This window comes from Leuresthes tenuis, unplaced genomic scaffold (assembly GCF_036924035.1).
Source record: "Leuresthes tenuis unplaced genomic scaffold, fLeuTen1.0.hap1 SCAF_1, whole genome shotgun sequence".
NCBI classification, from domain to species: Eukaryota; Metazoa; Chordata; class Actinopteri; order Atheriniformes; family Atherinopsidae; genus Leuresthes; species Leuresthes tenuis.
In genome coordinates this window covers 26,718,021-26,738,875 of record NW_027325355.1, presented here as the reverse complement: position 1 = coordinate 26,738,875, position 20,855 = coordinate 26,718,021, and the positions used below count along the sequence as shown (strand labels likewise).

Here is a 20,855-nt window from a genome sequence, read left to right as displayed (position 1 = left end):
GGACCAGACACAGAACATTACCGTGGACCAGAGACAGAACATTACCGTGAAACCGAACATTATCGTGGACCAGAAACGGAACATTACCGTGAAACAGAAACACAAAATTATCGTGGACCAGAAACGGAACATTACCGTGATACAGAAACAGAACATCACCGTGGACCAGAGACAGAACATTACCGTGGACCAGAGACCGAACTTTACCTTGAAACCGAACATTATCGTGGACCAGAAACGGAACATTACCGTGAAACAGAAACAAAATTATCGTGGACCAGAGACGGAACATTACCGTGGACCAGAGACGGAACATTACCGTGAAACCGAAACAGAACATTATCTTGGACCAGAAACGGAACATTACCGTGAAACCGAAACAGAACATTATCGTGGACCAGAGACGGAACATTACCGTGAAACCGAACATTATCGTGGACCAGAGATCGAACATTACCGTGGACCAGAGACAGAACATTACCGTGGACCTTAGACAGAACATTACCGTGGACCAGAGACAGAACATTACCGTGGACCAGAGACAGAACATTATTGTGGACCAGAGACCGAACTTTACCTTGAAACCGAACTTTACCGTGGACCAGAAACGGAACATTACCGTGAAACCGAACATTATTGTGGACCAGAGATCGAACATTACCGTGGACCAGAGACAGAACATTACCGTGGACCAGAGACAGAACATTACTGTGGACCAGAGACAGAACATTATCGTGGACCAGAGACAGAACATTACCGTGAAACCGAACATTATCGTGGACCAGAGACAGAACATTATCGTCGACCAGAGACAGAACATTATCGTGACACCGAACATTATCGTGGACCAGAGATCGAACATTATCGTGGACCAGAGACAGAACATTACCGTGGACCAGAAATGGAACATTACCGTGAAATAGAAACACAACTATATCGTGGACCAGAGACGGAACATTACCGTGAAACCGAACATTACCGTGGACCAGAGACAGAACATTACCGTGAAACCGAAACAGAACATTACCGTGAAACCGAAACAGAACATTATCGTGGACATGAAACGGAACATTACCGTGAAACAGAAACACAACATTATCGTGGACCAGAGACAGAACATTACCGTGAAACCGAACATTATCGTGGACCAGAGACAGAACATTACCGTGGACCAGAAATGGAACATTACCGTGAAACCGAACATTATCGTGGACCAGAGACGGAACATTACCGTGAAACCGAACATTATCGTCGACCAGAAATCGAACATTATCGTGGACCAGAGACAGAACATTACCGTGGACCAGAAATGGAACATTACCGTGAAACCGAACATTACCATGGACCAGATACGGAACATTACTGTGGACCAGAGACGGAACATTACCGTGGACCAGAACATTACCGTGAAACCGAACATTATCGTCAAACCGAACATTATCGTGGACCAGAGACCGAACATTACCGTGAAACCGAAACAGAACATTACCGTGAAACCGAAACAGAACATTATCGTGGACATGAAACGGAACATTACCGTGAAACAGAAACACAACATTATCGTGGACCAGAGACAGAACATTACCGTGAAACCGAACATTATCGTGGACCAGAGACAGAACATTACCGTGGACCAGAAATGGAACATTACCGTGAAACCGAACATTATCGTGGACCAGAGACGGAACATTACCGTGAAACCGAACATTATCGTCGACCAGAAATCGAACATTATCGTGGACCAGAGACAGAACATTACCGTGGACCAGAAATGGAACATTACCGTGAAACCGAACATTACCATGGACCAGATACGGAACATTACTGTGGACCAGAGACGGAACATTACCGTGGACCAGAACATTACCGTGAAACCGAACATTATCGTCAAACCGAACATTATCGTGGACCAGAGACCGAACATTACCGTGAAACGGAACATTACCGTGGACCAGAGACCGAACATTACCGCGGGCGGGAGCGGGTGGGAGTGAGCAATATGAACTTTGCCGCGGGCAGAAGCGGGAGGGAGCGGGCGGGAGCGAGCGGGACCTGGCAGAAGCGGGAGGGAGCGGGCGGGAGCGGGAGGGAGCGGGCGGGAGCGAGCTGGAGCGAGCTGGAGCGAGCGGGACCTGGCAGAAGCGGGAGGGAGCGGGATGGAGCGGGACCGGGAGGGAGCGGGAGGGAATCAACGGGACCGGGCAGGAGCGGGAGGGAGCGGGATGGAGCGGGACCGGGAGGGAGCGGGCGGGAGCGAGCGGGAGCGGGAGGGAGCGAGCGATATGAACTTTGCCGCGGGCAGAAGTGGGAGGGAGCGGGCGGGCGCGAGCGGGAGCGGGAATGGGAGGGAGCGAGCAGTATGAACTTTGCCGCGGGCAGAAGCGGGAGGGAGCGGGCGGAAGCGAGCGGGAGCGGGCAGGAGCGGGAGGGAGCAAGCGGGAGCGGGAGTTAAACTGTCACCAAATTTAGACATTTTTAAATCCAGGTTAAAAACATTTCTTTTCTCATTTGTTTGTGCATGAAATCTGCACGATATCTTTAACTTATCCAGACTGTTGCTTGTTTTAATAATTTTAATTTAATTTTATTATCTAATTTCTTTCTTTTTCTTTTTTTCAGAAGATGTTCAAGCAGGTAAACCATTCACAGCAGGAGCGGGCGGGAACGGGAGGGAGCGGTGGGAGCGAGCAATATGTATATATATATAATATAATATATCAGAATGGAAAGAACAAATGTGTTAAAGTATTCACCATTGAAATAACTGTTTAGGATGCTGAAAACCAGGGGTTACATGGAAAAACACAACGGGAATACCATTTAATCCCATTTGAATTCACTTACTCTTAATTACTCTTTAGAGAAAAGCACAAACTTACACTTTATCTAAACAGTGTTGAGAGAAGCCGACTCTGCCAGGAACCAGTCAAAGCTCCGCCCACCAGCTGTTCTTCACTACTTACTTCCCTCCTGGTTCATTCTCACCGACAAATTCAGGGAAGCAATCCCTGATTATAAAGATTCAAATAATAATGTATAATGTCTTTGTCGTTTGAGCATCACTCCAAACAATTAGTTGGGAAACTGTTTTTATCACGGAAGGAACATTTCAAAACTCAAGACTGCTGGTGTCAGAAGCTGAACTGGACGCTTCTCGTTTATATACTGTTTAAATAAACCAGCTTTGGACCGTTTTCAGACCGTATAAAATGAGTAATGTCTCCAGAAATCGGTGTCATTTGGTCACCTTACCTCGAGCACACACTCTGGTCAGCACCCGCTGGCGCTCGAGTTCCCATCCTGTCTATAATTGGACCATCCGCCACAATGAGTTCAATTTGGGATACTTTTCTAATAGCGGAAGTGTGCCAAAGTGAACCCTTCATTTACACTCTGCATTTTCGGACCCTTAAACTGTTCAAAAGTGGCCCATTCTTACCGACTTTAGTTTGGGACACTTAACTGGTGAAAAGTGTGCCATATTTACTTGCCTCACTTTGGGGGCTAAGGTCCCTGGCCTGGAACACTAAGCCACACTTAAGCACTCCTCCTCGGGCATACAGTCCTGTTGGCACCCGCTGGAGCTCTAGTTCCCATCCTGTCTATAATTGGACCATCCGCCAAAATTAGTCCAATTTGGGACTCTTTTCCAATAGCGGAAGTGTGCCAAAGTGAACCCTTCGTTTACACTCTGCATTTTCGGACCCTTAAACTGTTCAAAAGTGGCCAATTCTTACAGACTTCAGTTTGGGACACTTTTAACTGGTGAAAAGTGTGCCATATTTACTTGCTTCACTTTCCTACTACACACTCCCGTTGGCACCCGCTGGAGCTCTAGTTCCTTTCCAATGCTTCTCCCCACATCCAGGAGCCAGGCTCCAACTTGGTCCACTTCTGTCAGGAACTTCTTCTTATTTCTTACCTTCAAAGAGAACTGAGGAGTTCGGAGTTGGTACTTTGAACCTTTTTCGCTGCTCTGGAGTTTGTTGGGTTAAAGGGATTTGAGCCGCTAACTGTTCTCTGAACCCGTCTGAACATTTTAACCAGAGACCCTTAATTGTCCCGATCATGCTTGGCTGTGTTGCTGCTTTGGTTTCTGAGTCTCAGGTGGGGCTGAGCAGGTTTCCTGGGGGCGGAGTCTGGATCGCTGCTGCTGTCACACCTGCTTCTCATCTGCCCTCATCAGGTCACCTTTATAGGAGCTGCAGGAGCAACCAGTCTTTGCCAGATTGTCTCACTACCCTTGTTGTAATTAGGCCGACTCCAGTGATCAGGACCTAATAAATGTTATTGATCCATGTTCAGTTCAGCTCTAATGTAACTAATATCTGCTGGAACTGTGAAGGAAGGGGACTCTTCATTGATGGTGATGTGTCGCCCTCTTGTGGTGTAAAGATAAACTGCATGATGTCAGTTTAAACTCCATATTTTTACTGAGCTGCCACAAAAAGGACAGATCTGTCAGAGATGAAGGAAATGTGGAAATATATGCAGAAATATATGAAGAAAAGTGGGAATGTAAATATATATAAGTATAAAACAAGACTTTTTAATGACTTGTCACATACTTAAACCTGTTCAGAGTTTAAATTTGAGCTAAATCGTGTTAATATTTGATGAACTCAGATGTATTTCAGAAACAAACAGCAGACAAAGACACGAGGTGCCAAACATATTGAAGCATTTCATATTGGCCCAGTTCTTTTTTTACTGCTTATTCTGCTGCAAACTGTCAGCACATCTGATTCTTCTCTTTGGGTTTTACACTAAAATGTGTTTCATCAAATCCTCTAAACTGAAAGCAACTTGTGAGAACTGAAACTCTCTCTGTCCCTCTGAACCATCTCACCACAGCGATAAACATCCATTTCACTTTTTTTCTTTCCCACCTGTGTGCTACTGAGCTGTAAATAGGGTTTTACTGCCTGGGGATGGAGCCCAAAGCCTCCAAGCAGCTCAGAAGCAGTCTAACACCTGGAGCTAACAGCTCACACACAGTAATCCTGGGAGTTCACTGAAAGCTCAGCTTTAGAAACATTTCTTTGGATGCTGGATTTCTTAAACACTTCCCTTCAGAAACAGACTGATTAAATTCTACCTCCAAACCTTTCCCCTCACTCATGGTGTCAGCAGCTGGTCCCGTTACAGTCACTTCTAGCTCTACAAAGACCAAGCCTGAACGCCGACCCGGAGGCTTTAAAAGCTCCCGTTACAAAGCAGCCCGAAGCGGTGACTTTCCCTCCTGATGGCAGCTGCAGAGAGGATTTCAGTGTTTCCAGCAGCCGGCTGGACTGCGACTCCTCTGTGGGTCGGAAACATGCAGATCGCAGCAACATGTCGACTGTGTCACACTCAGATTTATCTGCCTCTTTAGTTCACATTCTGGTCCTTGTTGGATCTTTCTTTACTCCAACATTACAGCTGCTGGGATATCCAGCTACACAGTTAAACACATTTTATTCACAAATGACCATCAATAGAAATCAAGAAACATTCGTGTTTATTTAGTTCTGCGTTACATTTGCTTTCTGTATTATTACCGTCTGCACATGCACACAAACAGACAAATTAAGCATGTAAATGCATGAAAACCCTGTGATGTCCACATCAGTTCACTTTAAATCATGTGATCACAGCAAACTCTATATTTCACACAACAGTAAATGTTTTCCAACTCTTCCCTCTGAACATGAAACAATCACAGGAGAAAATAAGATGGAAAACTGAGCCAGCTGCTCACTTTAAAGCCTTTATGTCAGATGTTGTCCATCTGCCTGCAGGACATCACCACATTCAGCTTCTACTGCAGAAAAAGCTCATTTTCACACCAGCCTTCACAAACACATGCATGGACTGAGAGAAGGAAGAAGAGTCTCTGCAACATCTGGATCCAAACAGCAGCAGCCAGGAAAACCGGCCGAGACGTTCAGGACCTTTCAGTCCAAAGCAGATGTTGTTAAAGTCCAAATGTTGTTTGTAAAGGATCATTTCAGGCCTCTTTGTGAGCGTTCAACATCAACATCAGGATGAACCCTGGCTGCTCAGCAAACTTCTGCTCATTGGAGCAGAACCAGAGAAGATCTGTCAGCAGGTTGGAAATTCATCTGGGCTGACTGCAGCTCAGTGATTCCTCTCTTATGTCACAGTTTGTCACATGTGCAGCAAACTAACTGCAGCTGACAGCAGCTGAATGGTCTCAGCTGCAGAGAAACACAACATACTGATATTCAGTGTGAAGCTTTGACTGAAAACACAGAAAAACAACATCCTGGAAGAATGGCAGCGTCCATCTTTAAAGGACTGGAAGAGGAAGAAGTTTCCAAGGAATCATTCAGAAGAGTTTCAACCAGAAACTGACTGAATCCATGAATCTGAAAAGGTGTTTCTGAGTGAAAGAGACAGACTGAACTAGCTGTTCAACAGTGATTCTCTGACAGGAGGAAACTCTTTGTGCTCAACACAGAGACACAGGAACCAGATAAACTGAACCAGACTGTAAACCCAGGAAGCAGAGGTTCTTCTTCAGTGAATGAGGTGTTGAAGGTGTGGAGGTGGATCAGTGTGTCAGAGGAGACTCTGTAGAAGGACAGAGTGCCAGCAGGACGGTCCACATACACTGCAGCTCTGTGAGAGACAGAGGAGGAGGAGGAGGAGGTAGGTATGATGTCTGTTCCTCTGTTATTGTGCCAGACAGAGTAATGTCCATCACAGCAGATCAGACTCCAGGACTGATCATTGTATCCAAACACACAGTCACTGCCTCCTCCTTTCCTGCTGATTCTTCTGTAACTCACTGATATATAAACTCTTCCGCTCCACTCGACCTCCCAGAAACAGCGACCAGTCAGAACATTTCTGCACAGCAGCTGAGGGCAGTCATCAAATCTGTCTGGATGATCAGGATATGACTGAACCTCCTTCACACATGTCACCTTCCTGTTGTTGTCAGACAGTTTCAGTCTCCTGCTCACTGTGTTTGTGTCGATGGTGAGTCGACAGGAATCTGATGGAGAGAACAAACACAATCCAGCTGCAGTTATTGATCTATCATCTGTTCACTTTGATCAGTGAGTGATGTGACAGTGAAGATGGCTGGATGTCATGAATCAGATGAAGAACACACTTACACTTCCTCAGACCTGGTGTCAGCCATCGTTCTCCAGCAGGCTCCACCCTGAAAGGAGGAAAAGAACTGCTAGATTTTTCAGGACTCCACAACTAGTATCTAGAATGAGCCAGTCACATTCCAGCTTATGCTGGGGGAGTTGTGGAGCACATCCTGCCAATCAGAGCCATATATTCTGGTTCTGTCCCAAACTAAAGACACTCTGGGGAGAGGTCTTTGATGCTCTTAAAGAGCTTTTCCAGCAGGATATACCTCGGGATCCTGCTGTGGCTCTATTAGAAGTGATGACTAAAGGATTGAATGGGGGGGGCAGAGAAACAGCTTTTAAATATATTACTTACAGCAGCACTGAAGTGTGCAACTGTTAGATGGTTGAAACCAGCCCCCCCTTCATATAACAGATGGATCCAGAAGGTTTGGGACCTCTATCAGATGGAGCACATTTGTAAGCCCCAGAACTGTCCTGGTGAAACAGAGGAAGGCTGGATGGAGCAGCATTTTACATTTTAACATTTTACGGAGGAAACAAGCCCTAAATGAAGGAAAAGGAGGAACCAGCCGAGGCTACGATAGGCTGAAGATCCTTTGTGAATACGGCCACTGACCTGTTGATAGACCGGTTCAGAGACTTGTATGAATCTCATTTATCTCAGGGCAGCTTGGATATGAAATCCCTTCACAAGCTATTTAACATATTTAACCCCTTGAAAAACTTCCTGAAACTATGTTCAAAGCAGCAATGCATGAAATGTCTCAGAACTGTACATATTACCCGACAATAAAAGTGCAAAAATACAGAAAAAAACTCTTGGTGGCGCATAATCATCATGCTCACCGATCTCTGGATGGATTGAGCTCAGGCACACAGCGTGATGGCACCCAGGATAACCACAAGATTGCTGCTTCTCTGAGCGAGAGCAGAGCAAAACTCTACGCTTTGGATCCCAGCCGCAGCAACGCCGCAGCAACGCCGCAGCCACAGCCACAACGCAGCCGCAACCACGCCGAAGCCGCAGCCACAGCCACAACGCAGCCGCAACCACGCCGCAGCCAAAGCCAATGCCGCAGCCACGTGACGCTTCAGCTAGCATTAGCACACGGAGGCTAACCGTAACGCTTTGAAGCGGATTAAACTCACTTCGGTAGCTTTTAACCGGCCACCGCTCAGCAGCAGTAAGAGTATTTACGGCTGACTCTATCCAGAGCTCAAGCAGGAGCTTTCTGACGTTATTTTATTCAAGAGCGAACCTTTATCTCTGGTGATGTATAAACGCACAGCTCCGCAGGAAGAGGTTCTAACCCAGGACAGGAAGTAGATGGGTGGAACTGATCGGCGCTAGAAGTGATTTGATTGTTTTGACGTGTCTGATATTTACCACGTGTGCAAAGTTGTTTTGGGAAGTGATAAGAAGTCTGAGAACGAGCAGCTGTGTCGGGGAGTCTCGAGCTAAATCAGGACACTGAGAATAACAGACTCCCCAGTTAGTTTGTCCAGAAGAGGCTCAATAGATACGAACATCCGGGCTTCGTGGCTGCTGATGGGAACATGCAACATCTTCAAGGTCACCAAGAAGCGGCAGATTCTACTTAATGAGAGAAGCACCCACAGTAAGGCAGATTTTAGGGAGTTTTACCTGAGATTGTGTGGATCCTTCAGTGCGGCCCTCAGCAGCTTCACTCCTGAGGCTCCTGGATGGTTGTAGCTCAGGTCCAGCTCTCTCAGATGGGAGGGGTTGGAGGTCACAGCTTTAGCCAGAGAAGCACAGCCTTTCTCTGTGATCAGACATCCTGACAGGCTGCAGGCACACAGAACAACACTCATGGCAGATGGTACACACTATGCAGTCCATGCTCAGCATGGGTATATGTTGCCATTATAAGTGACAGTTCTGCAGATCAGCCTCTAAAGACTGAAACAATGACACTGAGGAATGGAGCGAGAGTCAAGCTGGGTGTGAATTACGGATTTTGACTCATCTACAAACTTTGGCTGGCTGTTAGATTATTACAGCATCCTAGCTGTGGTGAAAATGAAACCAAAGAAAAATCCCACGAGGGAGCTCCCTAATCCATAAAACCCACAGAAAACCCCTTCAACTGGCTGCTCTGAATGTGTCTGTTGGCTTTCAGCTCCAACAGGTCATGAGTATGATTTGACAAAAGACAACAAAAAGATCCTCTTGACAGGTTTTCCGTTGACTTACAGCCGGTTGGAAACCTTACGAAAGACGGGAATCAATCCTGACCTGAGTGCTTCCAGTCTGCAGTTTGGATTCTTCAGTCCAGCAGACACCTGCTTCACTCCTGAATCCTGCAGGTTGTTGTTACTCAGGTCCAGTTCTGTCAGCCTGGAGGACGGGGAGCTGAGAGCTGAGGACAGAGCTGCACATCCTTCATCTGAGAGGTTACAGACGCTCAGCCTGAAGAGACAATTACAGAGAAAAAGAACAGCTGCCATCAGAATTAATCACCTCTAATGCTGAATGTGGACTGAAAGACAGCTTATAGGGAACAGCAGCTTTATAAGCCTGTGATCAGCTTTTAATGCTCTTTTTATTGCTTTTTCAGTTTTTGTAATAAACTTTGTAATTGATTCCATTCAGCATCTCACACACATTTTCCATGTATATGAATCATACAAATACTTACTCCAAATAATACTCCAGGGATCATAAACTTAAATAGATTAAAATTCACAATTAAACTAAAAAAAATGTTCTGCATCAGAGAGTCTAGTTTCCTGAAGTGATGCTAAAGCAGACTTTTCTTGTTTCTTCCTTTTAATTACGCGGCCCAGTCCCTGGACATTCCAAGGAGTAAGTTTCAGTGAACTAGACATGAGAGCCACAGAGCTGGGAAATGATTAAATAACTGTGCTGACTGCGGGGGAATTAAACACAATGCAAGCAGCTGTATGAGAGAATAAACCTCGACTCCAGTCATCCAACAAAAGGAAAATGAAACAAAGAATGGAAACAGCAGCATCCCCCCTCCCCCATCCTGTCCCCGTACACAGGAGCAAACTACCCCAGAAGAAGTCACTGGGCAGACTTAACATAGTCCGAATCCTAGTTCAGCAGGTAGATCACAGGAACAACTGAGAGCCCGGAACAGTGTCCACAGCCCAGGCTGGGCAAAAAAACGCTGAGAGACGCCCCAGAATGATTCAACTATTCTCTCAGAGTCCATGTGGGGGTCCCACAGTGTTCAGGGGGGCTCAGTGTGCATGTAGAGTCCGTCCTTTTCCATCAGAGCTGCTAACGACAGAGATGCAGAAGAAATTACCTCATTTAAGGGCATCCAAGAATGCGGCCGCAGACTCAGGGCTGTCAAAAAGGCGAATTTGCCCTTCGTGGAGACACCGGAGGCGGGCTGGGTCGGCAAATCCACGGGATTTCTTATGAGGATTTCTTATGGAGTTTCTTTAACGCTGCTCTGAGCACAGCCTCTCTTTGTGAATATCGCAGAAACCGGACCAAGACGCTTCTCGGGGGCTTGTCTGGGGCCGGAGCGGGAGCCAGGGCTCGATGGGTGCGTTCAGTCTCCAGCGGGGGATAATCTGCAGGCAGGCCGAGTAAAGCCGCCAATGTTGTCTGGAGACAGTCCGCCAGAGGGATGTTGCCCTCCGCTTTCTCTGGAAGGTTCAGCATTTTTCAGCATTTTTCAGCTTTTTACGACAGTTTCCAGGTCGTCAGTTTTCAGCTGCTTCCCTGTTTTTTCCACGGCGGCTGTGCAGGTGTCATGGCCCCTGCGGCTGTCCTCTGGGGCGGAGACCCGATGCTCGACCTCTTCCATGCGCTTTTCCAGGTCCGTCCCTCGGTCGGAGCCGACAGAGAGCTCTCCACCGAAGTGACAAATACTTTGATTTCCTTCAGAGCATTGGTTGGTTAGCTTAACTCTGAGAAGTTAGCATCAACTTGGTTAGCCTCACCGGGACACATGGGGCCGCTGGTCGAGCAGTTTTCTTCTTAGCGGCGGAAGCCGACGAGGAAAAAACAGGAAACTCTTCATGGTGTTGCGCTCGAGGCATCTGTGAGGTACAGTTCGACCGATGGTACCGAGTTTACATGGAGAAAGTTCCTCATTTATCTGAAGCCTGGAGTGGAGAAAAGTCTCAAGCCCCCATCTTGGTCCGGGTCACGTGACCACCCCCGTGCGGTGGTTTTTAATGCTCAAAGACATCATGAGTGGAACAAGGAGGCCACATGTGGCTGAGCCTTTCCACCTTGGAGCTGCAGCTGATCAGAGACAGTCTCAGAATCTGATTCAAACAGCAGAGGGTTTCATGGGGAACAAACCTGAGGAGCTGATCCCATCAGATCGATGCCGACTTCAGAGCTGCCACCAGGAACAAAGTCTAACATTTCTCAGCACATCGTTCCCTCTGGGATAATGCAGTCATCTCAGTGATGTCTCTCTGATAGATCTCAGTGGGAAGTGTTGGCTGCCTCTAAACTGAGCTAAAGAGATAATCCTGATTTCTGCAGCTGTGACTGGATGGAACTTTTACTGACTTTATAAATGAAGCTTTTTCTAATATTTGGACAGATGACAGACTCACTGTTAAACTCATGAATCAGATTTAAGTGACGTGTGTAACACGGAGTTTTTGGACAGAAACGAGGCAGTTTTTCTGCACTGTGTGGACACAGAGTGGATGCAGATAGATCAACATTTCCTCCTTCAGTCTCTACTCTGACACTCTGGATGCCATATCACTCTGCAGTCAGACCTGTGACAGGTTCAGCTTCATCACTGCACTCCAGACTGTAGAGTGTCCTCTCTGTGGAAACTGCAGATGTGGAACTGATCAGATATGTTCTGCAGACTGACTTCAGTTCCAGGATCCATCAGTAAATCCTGAGCTTCTGGAACTGAATTTAAATACTTTGGTGTCCCTAAACAAGAAGAAGATGGAAAGCAGTAACAAATACAAATCACAGACTTTCTATCAGTGCTGTTAACACTTTCATCTGTTTGGAGAATTATTCTCACTCTGTGCTGAAGATTTCACCCTCTGATATCGTTTCCTTTTGGGATAAATAAAGTATTTTTCATTTCATTCACTGACACATTTTAACTTCTTCTTTTGTAACATCAACTGTGACGACATGAACTCATCCCACTCTGCTGCAGCTTGAACACAGCCTCACCTGAGAGTTTCCAGTTCACAGTTTGGACTCTGCAGCCCAGACAGCAGCTTCACTCCTGAATCCTGCAGGTTGTTGTTACTCAGGCCCAGTTCTGTCAGCCTGTAGGACAGGGAGCTGAGAGCTGAGGACAGAGCTGCAAATCCTTCATCTGAGAGGTTTGAGACGCTCAGCCTGAGGAGAAGATGTTAAATAGTCCTAAATTTAGTCCTATTTATTGAAAACAGTCAAATAAGGGACGATAATGACATGAAGCTGCTCTGCAGCCACAACATCTCTGTAACTTCTAGTTAGGAGTCTCTGAATCTGGTGATATACATTCTGCTTTCATTCTTGGTATTTTATATGGATGTTTTAATGGACTTTAATTACTAATCCACAGCAGAGATGATGAAAAGGTCTCCCATCAGCCACAAATATCTCACTGTACACAGAAACACTATCTGTGATTCATAAAGGCTGATCCACAAATATAGAGATTAATCTGTAGTTTCATGCTTTAAAATGGAAGAAAAACACATGCAGAGAGTAAATTAAAATGTCACATGACTGATCACATGACCGATCAGCTGCTGGATGCAGCAGAGGAGCAGGAGCTGTTCAGCCTCTCATCTTTGCCTCCAAAGTGATTGTGTCTGTTCTGATAACTGCAGTAAAACAGACGACACATGAACAGCCCGACTCACAGTTCAGTTTGGATCCTCCCAACAGTCAAAGCTGAAATCAGCTGGAATGTTCAACTTTCTCATGTTTATCCTGTTATCTGATGAAAACAAGGGCTTTTCTCCAGATTTCACAAGTTAAACAACATGTGTTTGAGGATGGAAATGACACGCTTTAAGAACACTACAACAAATATTCTGAATCATTTCCTGTAACTCTACCAGACTATAAATAAATGTTCCAGCCACAGTTCATGTGTGTGCTGTGCACACTCGATCAGAGGAAAGTGACACAGATCTGGGGGCATTTTACTTTGTGGCTTTTAAAACAGATCTGAAGATGTTTTCAGGTTCTTGCATCACAGAGACTGTATGAAGCTGAAACAGCAGAGAAACCTGACCTGAGAGCTTCCAGGTTACAGTGTGGACTCTGCAGTCCATCAGACAGCTGCTTCACTCCTGAGTCGTAGATCCTCAGGTTCAGTTCTGTCAGGCTGGAGGACGGGGAGCTGAGAGCTGAGGACAGAGCTGCACATCCTTTATCTGAGAGGACACAGCTGCTCAGTCTGAGGAGGGAATAATGAGATAAATCTGTGACTTTCTCTCCTATAAAACCAGCAGCAGTATATTCATACACATCCCTCTATCTCTGCACTTACACAGCTTTGTTGGAGGCTTTGACCACTGGCAGCAGCCTCAAAAGAGCCTCCTCTGAAGCAGAGTATTTATTCAGGTCAAACACATCCAGATGTTCTCCTGATGACAGTAAGATGAAGCCCAGAGCTGACCACTGAGCAGGAGACAGTTTATCTGTGGAGAGACTTCCTGAACTCAGGGCCTGTTGGATCTCCTCCACCAGAGAACGATCATTCAGTTCATTCAGACAGTGGAACAGATTGATGCTTCTCTCTGCAGACACATGCTCACTGATCATCTTCTTGATGTAATCGACTGTCTCCTGATTGGTCTGTGAGCTACTTCCTGTCTGTGAGCTACTTCCTTGCAGTGTCAGCAGGCCTCGTAGGAGCCTCTGATTGGTCTGCAGGGAAAGACCCAGGAGGAAGCGGAGGAACAGGTCCAGGTGTCCATTTGGACTCAGTAAGGCCTTGTTCACAGAACTCTGGTAGAAGAGAGTCTCTTTCAGTGTTTTAGACCTCTGAGACGTCGATTGTTCTCCCATCAGGTTGACTCCAGAGCTGATGAAGGTCAGATGGACATGAAGAGCAGCCAGAAACTCCTGAACACTCAGATGGATGAAGCAGAACACCTTCTCCTGGTACAGCCCTCTCTCCTCTTTAAAGATCTGTGTGAACACTCCTGAGTACACTGAGGCTGCTGAGATATCGATTCCACACTCTGTCAGGTCTGATTCATAGAAGATCAGGTTTCCTTTCTGCAGCTGCTCAAAAGCCAGTTTTCCCAGAGACTCAATCATCTTCCTGCTCTCTGGACTCCAGTGTGGATCTGTCTCAGCTCCTCCATCATACTTGACCTTCTTCACTTTGGCCTGAACCACCAGGAAGTGGATGTACATCTCAGTCAGGGTCTTGGGCAGCTCTCCTCCCTCTCTGGTTTTCAACACATCCTCCAGAACTGTAGCAGTGATCCAGCAGAAGACTGGGATGTGGCACATGATGTGGAGGCTTCGGGATGTCTGGATGTGGGAGATGATGCTGCTGGCCTGCTTCTTATCTCTGAATCTCTTCCTGAAGTACTCCTCCTTCTGTGGGTCAGTGAACCCTCTGACCTCTGTCACCATGCCAACACAGCCAGGAGGGATCTGATTGGCTGCTGCAGGCCGTGTGGTTATCCAGAGGCGAGCAGAGGGAAGCAGGTTCCCCCTGATGAGGTTTGTCAGCAGCACATCCACTGAGGTGGACTCTGTAGCATCAGTCAGGGGCTCCTTGCTGTGGAAGTCCAGAGGAAGTCGACACTCATCCAGACCGTCAAAGATGAACACAACCTGGAACTGTTCAAAGCTGCAGATTCCTGCTGCTTTGGCTTCATTAAAGAATTTATGAACAAGTTCCACCAAGCTGAACTTTTTCTCTTTCAGCACATTCAGCTCTCTGAAAGTGAATGGAAACAGGAGCTGGATGTCCTGGTTGGCTTTGCCTTCAGCCCAGTCCAGAGTGAACTTCTGAGTTAAGACTGTTTTCCCAATGCCAGCCACTCCCTTTGTCATCACTGCTCTGATTGGTTCATCTCTTCCAGGTGGGAGTTTAAAGATGTCTTCTTGTCTGATGGATGTTTCTGCTCTGCCTGCTTTCCTGGATGCTGCTTCAATCTGTCTGACCTCATGTTCATCATTGACCTCTCCAGTTCCCCCCTCTGTGATGTAGAGCTCTGTGTAGATCTGATTCAGAAGGGTTGGGTTTCCTGCTTTAGGAATCCCCTCAAACACACACTGGAACTTCTTCTTCAGAGCAGATTTAAGTTTAGGCTGACACCTGTGAAGAGCCTCTGAAAGACAGAATAAGAGATACAATTATTTTTGTGTCATTAAGCAGTTTATAGTATCAATAAAAAGTAACCAAACTCCATGAAAGGAGTTAAATTGTGTGTTTTGTGATTGTAATGTGCTTTTTTCAAATGTTTGTCTTTTTTATTACTGCAAATGAAGCTGCCGTTTCATCATTTCAGATCAATCTCACAACGTATTATCAGTTTGGGGAAAGAAAGAATGTAGTTATTTTATACATACATATATATATATATATATATATATATATACTGATAACATTCTGTTTAAGTTTACATGTGTAGGACATTACAGACTCCGACCTCGAGTTGGTACGTATTTGAAACTCACAGTAACCAACGTTATTTTATCATATGAATAATCTGTTTCCTCATGTTTTCTTTATACCTTATTTCATGTCTGTGTTATATCATCGTACCATGTGCTGGTTTCAGAACTGTTTGAATGTGTGTTGGGATAAAATAATGGAGAAATGAGTTTTTATCTTATTAAACTTTTAACTTTAGATTAAAAGCCCCATTCACTATGCCTAGAATCTTAAGCATAAAGTTTGCGGACATATCATCGGCTGAGAGTTACGAGCAAAACTCCGCCTTCGCTCATGAAAACTCGGGAACAACGCCAGAAGTGGGCTTATGCTTACATTTACCTTTACCTTACCATACCTTGAAATTCGACATGACAGGCTGAATGAAAGATCAGAAGAAAAGGGTCGAAGCTTTGTTTTTCGTCTTGTTCTGACGCCGTCTTTTGTTTCTCGTGTTCTATGTTTTTCGCTTCGTATCTGTCCAGGCGCTGCAATTGGCCCATCGCTAAGCCCCTCCCAGAATCAGCTTCTGTCCAATCCTACGTTAGCAACCGTAACTATGCACAAGAGGCCAGTCAAGCTTTCGGCAGAAAGCGACATGCAGAAGCGGTGTGCATACGGGATTTGCAAGTCCGACAGTGTTGCTAACGTTAGCTAACCATAGCTTTTTGTGATAACGTTAACAAAGACGTCTCTGTTAAACCTTGAGCCACTGTGTGATATTTAAGCAAAATAAAAACTAACCGATAGAGACAAGTTCTGACATACTGATATATTTTAGCATTTTGTGAAGGGACGCCCTACAACTGACTTCCCAAATCTTGTGGCTTTTTTTCTTTTTTAAATTGGCAAACAGAACGATAGTAAAAGCTAATATAACATTTAATTTAAATTTGAAGAATATATGTTTTTTATTCAAAGTGTCAACATGTGGTGCTTGGCGCTTACAGTGAGAGCGGAGTACGTCTCTCTCCATTTTGAGTTCCTTTTCGTTTAAACTTCGCCAACATTTAATCTAGAGAACGCATATTGGAAACCTTTTTGCTTTCCTTACTTTCCTTTTTGGGAAAACTTGACTGGCGTAGCAAAAGTAACCAAGGGGGCGGGGCTTAGCGAAGGGTCAATCGCTATCACCAAATAGACAAAACAAACTTTTTGTAGACCACGCAACTTTTCTCCCAAATTAATCCTTCTTCCAAAGTCCTTCTGATCGACATCTTGTCCGACACCACTTCGCATAATTCCTGGCATCTTTGGCCGAGAGACACGAGAGACGCGAGACATCACCTTGACGCACTAAGAGCCCGGCAGCTGAGCCAAAGAACCAACACCATCGCCCTAAGGACCGAGAGTAACCGCTTGGGGCATCGCTCTTCAAAACGGATGGTGAAAGAAAAAGGAAAAGCTGTTCGACGAGCGCGTCCGAGAAGCTCCGCAACTCAAAGTAAGATCCAATCTCTGCCGGCCTCGGAAGTGATGTGCCTTTGCTTGGTGTTCAGATAGATGTCGAATTAAAATAACCATTCATTTATCCACCGTAATTAACTCCTATCCGTACTTAGCCATAGACCGTGAGAAGAATTAGAGTTCCCCCATATTTCTCTATTCTCTTGCCTTTACATCAAGTCATCTCCTATAACCATGTATGTAATCTACCGTTAAGTTGTTATTACACCATGTTCTGAGTGCAATTTTAAGGTTCATGTTTCTGTTAATGTTCAATAAATAACCCATATTAGTAACTAGTAGTGGTTGACTGCTTCTCGAGGTAATTTCGGTTAATTCAAGCGAGAACTCCTGAAGCAACACTTTGATAAAGATAAAGAATCCTAATTCTGTTTCCTCCCGACTGACCGGGAGCTGGTACTGCAACGAAGGTCATGAATATTAAATTAATTCAATAGTGAGAACGCTACAGAGGTTAAAGAGGGAATCCAAAAAAGTGCACGTCAAGGCAAAAATGGACCAGCTGGTTGTGTGGCTGAACCATTCGCGATGATCCGTCCTGCACCCACAGAATCACTGTCAGTGCAGGGGTGCATTGCAACGGAAACGGGAACAGGACAGATTAACCCTCCTTATTGACCACATATAGCCTACAACACATAACAACCAACAGCTTCCTGCCTGCCAACAACATCATTTTGCTCTTTACTTTGCGAACAGTGTGCTGAACTAAGGCTAAGCACATGTCACACGTGGTGTTAAAGGGCCCTAAAGGATGACAGCTCTTTGAGAGAAGTTTCAATAATTAATAATCTTGTCAATACAACTGAAAATAAAACTATAAGCCCTTATTACAGAAATTTGTGGCCTTACCTTTTTGTGCCGATGAGCCAGACAACAAACACAGCTGAGAGGAAAGTGTACTATCTAATTTTTGGAGATGTTCCATCATCTTCCTGCAGGCTTCCTCGCCTTTTCTTCTTACATCATCAATGAGTCTTCGTGCCTTATCTGCTCTGCTCGGGTTCTCCTCGATTATTGCTTCTTTCTCCAAATCATTGAAGACACCATCTGCTAAGAGGGCATCGAGCAGCTGCTTGAGGATTTCTGCTGGCAGCCTATCCACAAACTCCAGACGTATTCTGTTGAGTTCGCTCTCTGCAAGATGTCACAGACATAAACACGAATCTCACTTCTCAGTAAATGTTGTTGAAATGTAGAAATAATGCGTCTGAATCATGACTGCTTCAGGGGTTCATGTACATTTTGAAAGCTGACGGTCAGTGATGGATGATGTCATCAGCTAGCTTTCATTGTGCTTCTGTGTGCAATGAGAACAGATTTTTTGACAGAAAACATTTTAAATGTAATGAAATGTATGTTCTTTACAGATCGAGGTCCAGAATTTTGCATCAGAACTAATGGATGGTTCTTGTTGACATTCTTTTGAAAGTGTCTACTTTGAGTTTTCTGTCATTTGCTCATTTTGAAGAGACGGTTTTGTTGATAAGGGGATATCATACAGCTGTATACCTGTATATCTGTGTGGAAGATTTCCCACAAAGTGTTTCTTCCTGACACCACACACCCAAACCAAGTGGGCCAATGGGACCAGAGTGTTAATGTAAACATGTTCATGATATAAAAGGTTGAACGTCAAGGTATTCCAAAAATTGGGGTAAATGTGGTTCTTGTGATTTTATGAACCTTCCAGGCTGTCAGAGTCATTGCTGTTGTCCGTGTTTCAGAACAAAGATTTCTTGATCAGAAATGGTTTGTTCTATGTTCAACCAGATGGTTTTTGATGGATGGATCCGTTTGAAGATAAATTAAAGCTAAAAGGCAGTGATGGAGATCTGAAGCATTTTCAAAATAAACACAATTAGAAATAAAACTTTTTCAGATTTTTGTTTCCAAAACCCAACTAAAATCTTGTATAAGTTGTGCAGAGTTCATATCTATGTGCCATTAATATCCTGACAGCTGCACACAAAGCTCTGAACCTAATGAGTTCTGACATATCCTCTCTGATATAAAGGCTGATGTGTTCAATCAGACATCAGCAGGATAGAACAGGCTCCTTTACTTGTTTCTTGTTATTCTGGACCAGACATCGCCCAAAAACTCATCTACAATCTGTTCAATGATGGCATCACACCGATGGCAGCCTGCAGAGATCTTTAAATTAAAGGAATCTAAATGACGTAAGACTGTTGTGAGGTGCTTATCACCATGGTAACTGCCGTTTTTCCTTTAATGTCAGAGCTGTGACTGACAGGTGACCCGTGGGGTGTTGAACCCTGCACCTCTTCCCCACTGCTGCAGTTGTATTAAGGGTTTATAACGTAGTTAAAGTCGAACAGTCACTGCTAACTGAAGGACCCACGCAGAAACAGCCAGAGCTGGGATTGGTCAGTTTGAGCATCATGTGTGTCTGCCTCACTGATGTTTCCATGCAGAAACTGTTAGACTCCTACCTGCTGAAGGTGGTGGAGCTGCCTGGGGTGGAGGGTCGTCCACGTGCTCCACAGGTGTCTCCATCTTTGCTCTAAAAAATAAAAAGAAGTTGGAAAGTTCTCTGTAATGCAGCAAAAACTAATAAAACTGATGCAAAAGTAAATCACAAAGTACGTAACAAGAGTTCAAACATCACCGTGAATCTAATCTGAGTAAATTTCAGCTTCAGTTTACTTCAGAGGCTGTCTTTCAACAGCTGAATGTACCAGTATGTATGCAGTACAGACTCTAGTTTTGGCACGACCGGTGGTTCATATTCAGGTTGAAGTCTGGATGTGATTGCTGCTGCTGGTTCAGATACTTTGGGCTCCTATTTAGCACAAGCTAGTGGTTTTAGTGTCCTCACACTGATCCATGCTGCTGGATTCACATCAGCTCACACACTTTCTGCCTTCAGCTGCAGAGGAAACAGTCAAAGAGTAAAAAATCTCTTCAATAATTTGTCCAAGTAAATCACAACTTTTATGTTCTTTACAGATCGAGGTCCAGAATTTTGCATCAGAACTAATGGATGGTTCTTGTTGACATTCTTTTGAAAGTGTCTACTTTGAGTTTTCTGTCATTTGCTCATTTTGAAGAGACGGTTTTGTTGATAAGGGGATATCATACAGCTGTATACCTGTATATCTGTGTGGAAGATTTCCCACAAAGTGTTTCTTCCTGACACCACACACCCAAACCAAGTGGGCCAATGGGACCAGAGTGTTAATGTAAACATGTTCATGATATAAAAGGTTGAACGTCAAGGTATTCCAAAAATTGGGGTAAATGTGGTTCTTGTGATTTTATGAACCTTCCAGGCTGTCAGAGTCATTGCTGTTGTCCGTGTTTCAGAACAAAGATTTCTTGATCAGAAATGGTTTGTTCTATGTTCAACCAGATGGTTTTTGATGGATGGATCCGTTTGAAGATAAATTAAAGCTAAAAGGCAGTGATGGAGATCTGAAGCATTTTCAAAATAAACACAATTAGAAATAAAACTTTTTCAGATTTTTGTTTCCAAAACCCAACTAAAATCTTGTATAAGTTGTGCAGAGTTCATATCTATGTGCCATTAATATCCTGACAGCTGCACACAAAGCTCTGAACCTAATGAGTTCTGACATATCCTCTCTGATATAAAGGCTGATGTGTTCAATCAGACATCAGCAGGATAGAACAGGCT

At 44.8% G+C, this 20,855-nt stretch overlaps 1 protein-coding gene across 1 annotated transcript; it reads right to left on the bottom strand.

Annotated features, from left to right (window-relative positions):
• Positions 1–5,480: 5,480 nt before the first annotated feature.
• LOC140277071 (NLR family CARD domain-containing protein 3-like) lies at positions 5,481–19,893 on the bottom strand. The gene is made up of 10 exons (XM_072371999.1): positions 19,827–19,893; positions 19,651–19,721; positions 18,047–18,331; positions 13,598–15,401; positions 13,340–13,504; positions 12,280–12,450; positions 9,373–9,546; positions 8,761–8,922; positions 7,128–7,174; positions 5,481–7,003 (listed from the first exon to the last, which is right to left on the bottom strand). The coding sequence occupies exons 2-10, from the start codon at positions 19,712–19,714 to the stop codon at positions 6,417–6,419; spliced, it is 3,459 nt and encodes a 1,152-aa protein (XP_072228100.1). The 5' UTR covers positions 19,715–19,721; positions 19,827–19,893; the 3' UTR covers positions 5,481–6,416.
• Positions 19,894–20,855: the final 962 nt, after the last annotated feature.

Excerpts from the sequence above, each read along its gene's own strand:
- LOC140277071 (XM_072371999.1), bottom strand. The coding sequence starts at position 19,714 with ATGGAGACACCTGTGGAGCACGTGGACGACCCTCCACCCCAGGCAGCT. Across the intron at positions 18,332-19,650 it reads AGCTCCACCACCTTCAGCAG|AGAGCGAACTCAACAGAATA; the intron begins GTAGGAGTCTAA and ends GACATCTTGCAG. Across the intron at positions 15,402-18,046 it reads TGGCTCATCGGCACAAAAAG|AGGCTCTTCACAGGTGTCAG; the intron begins GTAAGGCCACAA and ends TCTGTCTTTCAG.